Source organism: Falco naumanni, chromosome 12 (genome assembly GCF_017639655.2).
Source record: "Falco naumanni isolate bFalNau1 chromosome 12, bFalNau1.pat, whole genome shotgun sequence".
NCBI classification, from domain to species: Eukaryota; Metazoa; Chordata; class Aves; order Falconiformes; family Falconidae; genus Falco; species Falco naumanni.
This window is the reverse complement of record NC_054065.1, coordinates 24,917,634-24,927,194: the sequence shown is the minus strand read 5'-3', so window position 1 is coordinate 24,927,194 and position 9,561 is coordinate 24,917,634. Positions and strand designations below refer to the sequence as shown.

General features: G+C 37.6%; 1 protein-coding gene across 4 annotated transcripts in view; it reads right to left on the bottom strand.

Moving 5' to 3' along the window:
- Window positions 1–1,724: 1,724 nt before the first annotated feature.
- The window catches only part of SPATA17 (spermatogenesis associated 17), a 90,168-nt gene continuing 82,331 nt past the window's right edge, over window positions 1,725–9,561 (bottom strand). For all 4 annotated transcript variants that reach the window (XM_040611894.1, XM_040611896.1, XM_040611897.1 and 1 more), the window contains one exon: window positions 1,725–1,970. In XM_040611894.1, the coding sequence (XP_040467828.1) occupies window positions 1,890–1,970 (81 nt within the window). In that variant the 3' untranslated portion in view covers window positions 1,725–1,889. The remainder of the gene's footprint in view (window positions 1,971–9,561) is intronic.

Below are 9,561 nucleotides of genomic sequence, written 5' to 3'. Positions count from 1 at the left end.
ACTTTATTAATTTTGTGGATATTTATTTATCTAATAAAATTAACAGATCTGTTTTCATGTAAGAAGGTTTCTGGCAAGTACCTAGCGGCTTAGAAATGGAAAAGGTGGGTTTTTTTTCTTAAGAGGAGGAAAAGTGTGTATGCATCAAAAGATTAAAATTAGAAGTGTTGGTTTTAACCTCCATCTGTGCTCCAGACCCTTAGCTATGGGCACTACTGCCAGTGCAGTACAGGCTGCATAGTAGGCTTCGTTTTGTCTTGGGGTCACAGAGACTGAAAGGAAGAAAGAGAAAGAGAAAGAAAGATTAATCTGATAAAGGCATTTCTAATCGGACTGATGGGAAACTATGGTACGAAGTTAAAGAGGCAACACAGGGTGAATTACTGGGATGAACTACCTTAAAGCTGAAGCAATCAAATAGATAACTCTCACATATAAAAATTACTGTGGCATCTTTATTCATCAACAGTTTTGCACAAGCGTTTCATGTTCAATCCCTTCCATGAACATCTAAAGCACTCTGATACATTTGGTCAGATTAAATCTTACAGGGGAGACCCAGCCACTGAGCTGGCTGCTTCTCACTTCCCAAAGTTAATTTCTCATTGCCATGCAGAAGAATAAACTATTCAAAGCTTGAAAATGACAAACTACAAAAAGTAACAACAGTACAGCCCGCTGCCTGCACCCATAACCTACTGTAATGGAACTGAAAGTGCTTTTACTCTGATGTATGACAGCAGTAAAACTTTTTTCACGTAGGCTAACAGTTGAAAACCGCAGAAGTGAATTTTGTGACTCCAGAAAGTATTCACACAGACATCTCACGGAGGTTTTCTGCATATTTGTAGAGGAAAAAAGAATCACATAACAAAATTCAGTAATAAAAAGCCTACCATTGAGCAACAGATGAACAGATACATTTGATTCAAATATAGTCAAATGATGTGAAAAGCAAACATGGTATCCTAGCAGATTCAGCACAAAACTCCTGTAAAAATTCACTCATGATTTTAAGAATTAGCTTACAATTTGTTCTTAAGAAATGCTGAAGTCTTCCCATGACACTGAATTGTTTGTCTTTTGAAGCTAATGGGCTTTGAAGATACTTGATATTTTGCAGGATTGCGTGCTAGTGAACACAGCAATACCAGTTTTGTGTGATCAAATGTGTTCCTCTTTGCCAAGCACGACATGGTTATGTACCCACATAACATGGCACTAGGAGTAAATACACAGCTACTGAGAAAGGAAATCAAGTGGCTATAGAAAAAACGGTCTAATAATAAGGTGTATATATTGTTAGAACTTTCTTTTTTCAACGCTGATGTTATGTCACCCAAGGAAGTGCTAAAAGGATATAAAATAGTATCTTCCATGTAAAGAGCCTATCCTGTCCTTCTGAAGAGATGGATCAGTATCCAAAAAGGATGTATATTAACACTGAAAATGATGAACAACAATGATGAACCAGATTCATTTATAGTTGTGAGAAAAACCAACGTAGATGTAACTTTTAAACTTTTTTTCTTTTTTAAGTGTTAAACTCGTTTACAAATCTGTAATAAACAAACATGATTCCAAGTCTGTTACTTAATTACTCTAGTTTTGTATCCTAAAGGATTTATATTACAGAAAATATAGCAATTTCAGAAACCATTTTCCTAAGATAATATTTTTTATTATTATTTTTTTAAAAAAAAATAAATAATATAAATCTTGGAAGCTGTATTGCTTAAAGATCAAGTAAAACCAATTAAGGCTACTTCAGACACAGTATACATTGCTTTACAGAAAGAGTACTTTATGGGACACTCCATCAACATGCTGCTGTGCATTTGCTGAAATACATTTATTGATTACTTATCAGGTGTCTTATACAGTCTAGTTTACACTATTTGACCAGTACTGGAATAAGTTTTCCCAAACTTTTCGAAGAGAACAATCGATGGTAACACTGTTCGAAAGTCCTAAAGAAATGAGAGACAAAAAAAGTGTTAAGTTGGCTTTCACAGTTTTACATGTTCAGTGTTTTTTTTAATAGGTATTTTAGAGCTCTAAATATTGTCTTCTAGTTACATTTCATCATATGAATTAGAATGCAAATGATGCAAAATAGTGTATAGAGGCATACATTTTTTTCATTATATGTATATTACTTTGAAGAAGAGCACAAGGACTGATTGATTTAACTGCAAGCGAATATGTATTTCAAACTCTAAATGACTACAGGCACTGCAAATATTTCCTGCTCCAGAAACGATTTTATAGTCTTTTGCAAATCATGGTATACAAAATCTTATTCTCCTCCTTGGCAACCAGGTAGGTTAAAGGCAGCAAAATATCCTTGCAATATTTTAACTTTTCTACCTTGGTTAACATTCAAACATGGATAGTAAACCAGCTCCATGAGAAATGGTAATAAAATGAATATATATTAATAAGTATTAGTAGCCACAAAATTATTAGGTGTTCCGGTAGAAAAAATACAAGCAGGGTGATTCCTGAACATGCTTTTTCCAGGAAAAGTGCATTCATTTTTTTAAAAATTAAAATGCTTACAAAGCTAAATTGAATAAGAGAGAAATGTAAGTCAACCTGTGACCTGAGAGCACAATCTAAATACAGCCAACAAACAAGAAAGTAAAATAATCTAAGTATTCTAAAGAGTATTTTGATTTAGCTACTTACTAATAAACACTCATGCTAAATGAGCAAGTCTGTGGTGTTTCAGATCAAGATTTTAAAGCATTCTTAATAAAATTATTTTCTTTGACCCTAGAAATACAGGGAATAGTGTCATCAATACAAAATGTTTGTTTTGCATTAAAATTGTTTTCCCTTTCAGAAAGTAACATGCCACAGATGAATTACCAGCTTTCTAGGATGTGTTGATTAACTTCTACGAAATAAGTTGGTCTGAACACTTTCTGCTGTTTTCTGTCATCAACATGATGCTCTGTGAAAGTGCTTGGGTGAATGAAAGCTAAATTTTTTACCTTTTCAACACACTTCACAATTTGAAAAGTTTTGTTTTCTCTTGAAAAGAATGAAAACTTTTTTTCTGAAAAATGACATGAAGCAGAATTATCATTCCGTGGCTAATTTAGATTTAGCTACTTCACAGACCATAGTTTAGCTGAATCTTCATAAACAGGACAACTACAACTTCTGGTAAGCTTCCTGCAAACACTGACATGGCCTGCCTGCCTTTCTTCTGCAGTGTGCATTGCCAGACCGTGACCATATCATTTCTTACATCTCATACTTCAATTTATTTGCTATGATTCCTCCAACATTGTGGTGCGTAAATCTTAAAATAGCAAGGTAGACATACAGACGCAAAACGACATACTCTCGGTGTGGTGTGGAAGTGAGTACTGCCCCATTCTTAACTGTTCACAGGATTTAATTTTTAATGTTTCTCTATGCCTGCCCAATATTTCTCTATGTACTGCCCAATTTCTTACCCAAGAAAGCTTATTTGCATATTTTCCTATTATACTTTAAAAACAGCACAGTTTTTTTAATTTTCATGGTGTACTTGGCATCACAAGCACCTTCTTACTGCAGGAAAAGTTGTCCATGTAATTATTATAATAAATATTGTTATAACTCCAGCATAACTGCAAATAGTTCCCTTTGAAAGTGAAGCTACATATATTTTATTCAGTAAATCCACCAGGCTAATATTGTTCAGGGGAATGGGAAAAAACCCAGCTCTAGTTGCCGAGAAAGCGAATAGATAATACAGCTGTAATTTCGGATTAAGCAGTAATTCAGAGCAGAAGACAGGATCCTTTATTTTGAAAATAGGAAGTATTACATGCAGGACGGTTAGGCACAGTTTAACAAAAAAAGCAGTGAACTTGGGGTGAGACAGGGAAACCAGTAAAAGTGTACCCCACACACACATCAGGGTAAAATCAGGAATAGGAAGTCTGAGCACTGAAGAAGTCTTCATTTGCTGGAGCAGACGGCTTTTGCTATTAGGATGCCTAGCCAAACAAAAACAATTGGCTGCCAAAATTAGCTCCTTGGGACAATTTAGGAGCCTTTGAAGTGAACAGTTTTTTGAGCTGGAACTAAGCCCAGGTCCAGCTTCAAACTCAAATCAAAATGACAAAGAGGAAATTTTCTGTGCCACACGCCCCCTCGGTGTAAGATTACTTTGGGTTGGCAGCTGTACTGTTTATCTTGTTATTTAAAGCTATCTCACTAGATACTCACAACTGAGCATTTAAACAACTGGCTCCGATTATGACGACAGCAGTTATGTTTGACCACATTTAGGAAACATCACATAGCCTGATGGATAAATAAAAGTGTTGCTGCCTTTACGGTTAGGCTAATCAAAGAAGTTTAGAATGTACACCAGATAAATGTCGCACAGTATGCATATAAAATATAAATATATTTTTGAGAAAAGAACCCCAGGCATTTCTGTAGTTGAAGACTTAGATTTTAATCAGGTATGAGAAAGTACAGCCTGAAAACACCACGTGGCCTTGCAAGATGCACCTCACAGCACTGAAGAGTGTCTGTGCCACAAAGGGAAAGGAAATGGAAGCTGGGTTCTCACATCTACCTAATTTGATGGTGAAATGTAAGTTAAATCGTGCAGTGAAGCACTGCAATGCACTGCTGGTGGGTTCTGGTAGACTGCCAGGATCTTCTTGATTTTAAGCTGATTGCTGCATAGTCTAGGATGTATGAAGGTATGTAAATAACCCTTTTGAAGTTGCAAGAACAACAACTGTGAGTGGAGAAAAACAGGTTTCTTCAAAATTCTTTTCACTGTTATTCCCTCATCGTTGGTAGCTGGAATGAATTCGCTTATAAATACAAACTGTCGCGATGGAGGGAAGACACAGCCTCTCAATATGAGTGATCAGCAGACTTCCTTTATTGTCTCTTACAGTCACCTTTTATGCCTTGTTATAATTAGCTCATACATATTGCAAAAGTTAAGCTCATTATTGGTTAGTTGCCTAAATACCAAGTCCGCCCCTAGTTTCTCTTCTGTAGTTATCTGTTCCCACCTGCAACATTCTTTTCCCACCAAAATCTTCCTGTTACTGTGTAACAAGGACAGCCAAAGACAGTGTATTTTGCTTTACTTCAGATAAGCTGAGAGCGATGTGCATTTTTGTCCAGCCAGCTGGACTATGGCTGTGTGACCCTTTTCAGCTAGCCAGTTATCCACAACAAACTCCCACATATTGGTGGGACTGACCCTGCAGTTTTGCGGTCTCAGGATCAGAGCAGCATGGAGCTGAGCTTTATGGAATTTTTCCACAATGCTTTCTTCAATCATTCTGTATAATTCTCAGCACCAGAAACCTCTAATTCTCAGGCCCAAGACCTATTTTTAAACTCCGAAACAAAGTTAATATAACACTTCCTTTTTAAACTTGTCAAGCTTTGACTCCTTTCGCCCTGGAAAATCGTAATTGACTCAAGTTCAACTGACAGAGCTCAACAAGACCTATGGACCCTTTTGATATATTTGACTACTTGACTGTCACGTGTGCTCATCAGTTCTAAACAATGAAGTCAACAAAGGTGACATAAAGCCACCAAGGATTCGGCTCAATCAGCACACTCTGATGTCGTGGATTAGACTTGCTAAATGCTCGCAGTTTATCTTTGTAATGGTATTATTAAAGCAAATTCTCAAGAGATTTTACATCAGAATAGGCAGACATACATAAATACAGATGATGTACAGGTAACACTGGCAAACCAACAAGACCTCGTGGACCAACGCATCAGCTTGAAGGCCTTCGAGAATGCATTCCCTCATGTTCTAGTGATAAATGTGCACTAACTTTGTTTCTTTTCAATTTTGAGAGTATTGTACGATTTCCTGTAATATTAAAATGCACTTTGGAATGAGATAGGAATTACAATTAAGTATCTTCTTGGAAACGTAATGATTTAGAAAGTCAGGTGCTTCAGACCAAAGCAAGAATAGGCCAACAGCAGCCAGAAAGTACCATTATGACCATTTATTCTCAGCTTCTGCAGGCACACTTCAGGTAATTTCCTATAGCAAATCTATCAAGTCCATAATAATTATGAAGCTGTTAAGCATGTGATAAACTTGGAACAATACACTTACGATACCTAATTTACAGCTTTGCAGTCTTTCTCTATAATGACAAAATTTCATTTTGTTGCATAAAGAGAGGTTTGGTTGCATAAATGAAGATTAAAGTTGCATTAGGTTGAATGCATGTAGATTTGTCTGAGCGCAAAGTCCTCTTCCGAGACAATCTAACAATACTGAAGACACTCTATAATTGCACAATGTCAGCACATGACACCATGTGCTGTGCAAAAACTAAACCAATCCACAAAAGGTCTGTATCTCATAAAAAAACTTTTTTGTAGTGCTGGAATTATTTTTTGCTCCTATAGAGACCTACTACTGTAGGTAACATCTGTTAAAAATCAATGGCAGAAGGAAAAGAGGGCACAGCTGCTCGAATCCTAGTACCATCTTCATGCTACTGAACGAAATGGGGAACAAAACTCACTTTTCTTTCGCCTGAAATCAACATCCACAGGTACACATCAAGATTTTAGAGGAGGCAACGCGAAATTCTGCATAACAGTCCACACAGCAGTTACATTGCTAGTGCAGGGTAAGCCCACCACTTGCCTTCCCCACAAAGCTGGGACACCCCTCATTTGCACACCTCATCGGAAAACCAGGCAGTACTGCCAAGTGGCGCTGTACAGCCATAGTCCACAACCCCCTCTGTTTAATACTAAGTGGTCATATTTAAGTACTCCTTATGATCCTAATGGTCGTAATAGTAAAATTCGAGTTTTAAATTGAGCTGTCATAGCAAGCCTCCTGACCTATTAATAGCCACAGAGGTCTCTAACAAGGAAGCAAACCAGAAATGGCAAGCTGTTATACCAGTAAAACGTTGATCCAGCTAACTTATTCTTAGCAAATTTATCAATACTGGTTAACAGTACTTCCAACTAGTACAGGGCCTTCTGACATGACAAAATGAGTGTAACAATCCATTCTGTCAATACAACACAAATGTCATTTCAAGTGCTCAAAACCCACTAAGCTGCCCTAAAAAAGATTGATTTATCTGCTCCAGTATTTCTTTGGGGCAAACTTTTCTCACAACTGAAACCAATTAGTGGGCCTGGCACTTGTAGTGCAGAATGTAGGTCAGCATCAAGTAATAAAAAAGTATTGACTTTTCTCTGTCTGTAAGCAGCATGAAAGGGGTGCCATGGCCTTGTCGTATATGAAAAGAGCTCCATTAATTTCACTTATTTCAACCAGGGCTGTCAAATACTAATGCTTCTATTGCACTTTTCACACAAAGTACGTTGACACCAATCCTGGCCCCAGTGAAACAAGTTTACAATATTTCACTCAGTGAAAGGGGTACCTCAATTTTTAATTCCCTGTTGTACATTTAGTCTCTTTAAGCAGGTCTGCTCGTAAGACCTATGGAGGGATATGAGCTGGGACATTAATAATGGCTACACACTTCTTCCCATGGGCAAAAGAACCTATTTCTTGGGCACAGCTTCAGCAGCTAATTAGCCATAAAGTTCAGGACACAGTTGTTTGGCATAACTCCGTTTTTGTGGCTGGTGGGCACAGACTGCCGATTTTGCTTTCCGCCGTGGAGAAATACCCAAAACCGAGGAATAGGTCTTCTATGACTTCAGGCTATAAAATTGAAAAGCTAATGTGTTTACCAATTGGGTCAACTAGCCCCTTCAAATGAGAGATAATAACAAAAGCCTGGCTCATGCCTTAGGGGCTGGATCTCATTGTGTCGGGAGGAGGTATTGACTTCCAGGGAAAAGCATGCCTAATCGCAGCTCCTGAGCGACAGGACAGTGACCACTGCTGTGACGAAGTGGGTACAATGACACCTTTCCCCATCCAGCTTGCCAGTGCAATGCAGAGGACGAGGACAAGGAGCCATCAGCTATCTCCTCCTTTAACTGTCTGCTACTGCTACCAATTCTAAAACCTCTAAATTTTGCTCTTTTGAGTAAGTGCATTGAAAAAACCTGCACTTCCACGAAGACTTTATGAGCTGCTCCATATTGTGGACCAACACAGCGGTGGTCAGACTGACCTAAAATTTGATGATCCTGTTCCCTTCTGTTCCCTGCAATTTGCCACCTAAACTGCCTGCTTGCTTTTTTTTTTGGGGGGGGGGGCAAGTGAAGTTTATGGTTCTTCTTGACAAGCTTGAGGACTCTGGGTGTGATGTCTAAGTCATTCCCTAATTACCTCCTGCAAATGCAAACATCACCAACAACAATAAAACTCTTTGATTTAAAAAGACTGGGTGACTATGGTAGAAGGCAATTTTCTACTTGCTTTAATGACTTCGTTAAGTGCAAGCCTTACCCTTTGAATCAACTTGCTATTAGATCTTAAAATAAAATGGTATTGTATAGTCATCATAAAAGGAAACTTTATAACCTACTGTGTTATGCTTACATCAGGCAAGTTTTTTCTACTTGTTAGTTTTAGTCTTCTATTGACATTATGATAATGTGTTGTAAAAAAAAAAATCAGGAAATTATGTTCACAGTAGGAAGTCTAACAACATGCTTTTAATATCCTATCTTCCAAACAGAAAGAGAAAACATTAATTGCAATTTAATTTATGTAACAAACATTTCAGTATTATTACACTTAAATTTTCATGGAGATTTCTAACTATCACTGACTCTTACACATTTAATCTTTTGGATTATAAATGAGGCAACCAAACCCAAAGAGTGCTTGCTAGAAATTATGAAAGATTTCTAATTATGGTTCATGAATTTGAAAAACCACTGACCTGATAATCACACAGGTTTAGATACTTCCTGCATGGCATGTCCAGTGCAAGCAGCACAGCAGTGTGTGCTCCTCTGTGACAGCCCAACATGGAAATGATAACTCTGTTCCTCCCTTTCCCTAAAATCCTGAGAAGGAAGCATTCTGCTACAAATCCGTGCTCAATGAAGTTTGCTTTCTTAGTTCAGCTGCTAAGCTAATCTGTTCTTTGGAGATAAGCGGAGATAACTGGCTAACACAAGTCAAGCTCTAAAACTTCTTGTCCTCATCCGTGCATGGTAAGAGAAGATGTCTTCTAGCTTTGAAAAGAGCCTATTTCTGCTCCTGCATGGTTAGAAGCAGTTTGGAGAATGGAACAAAAGCGTATTTCACTGCAACCTTCCAAAGCTGCACAAATTAAGCTATGACATGACAGGAAATAAAGATGCTTTTGAAAACGCAATAGTTTAAACCATTGTACAAGGAGAGTACAAATATTTCTAAACAAATCAGATATTTTGCAATAGCTGTGTTCATTAAGGATTTACAAATGTGCCAACTCTTTCAGTGCTTCCTCACAAGCAAAGGCAAATAGTCTCTTGGCTTTGATGGAAGTTTCATGCAAGGAAGGACAAAGGAAAAAAGGGGAAGGATTTGGTCCAGTGAATTACCTTTTCCCGTAAGTATGGCCCCTCTAAAATTAACCTGGGCTCTGAAACTAGCCTGTCTTTTTT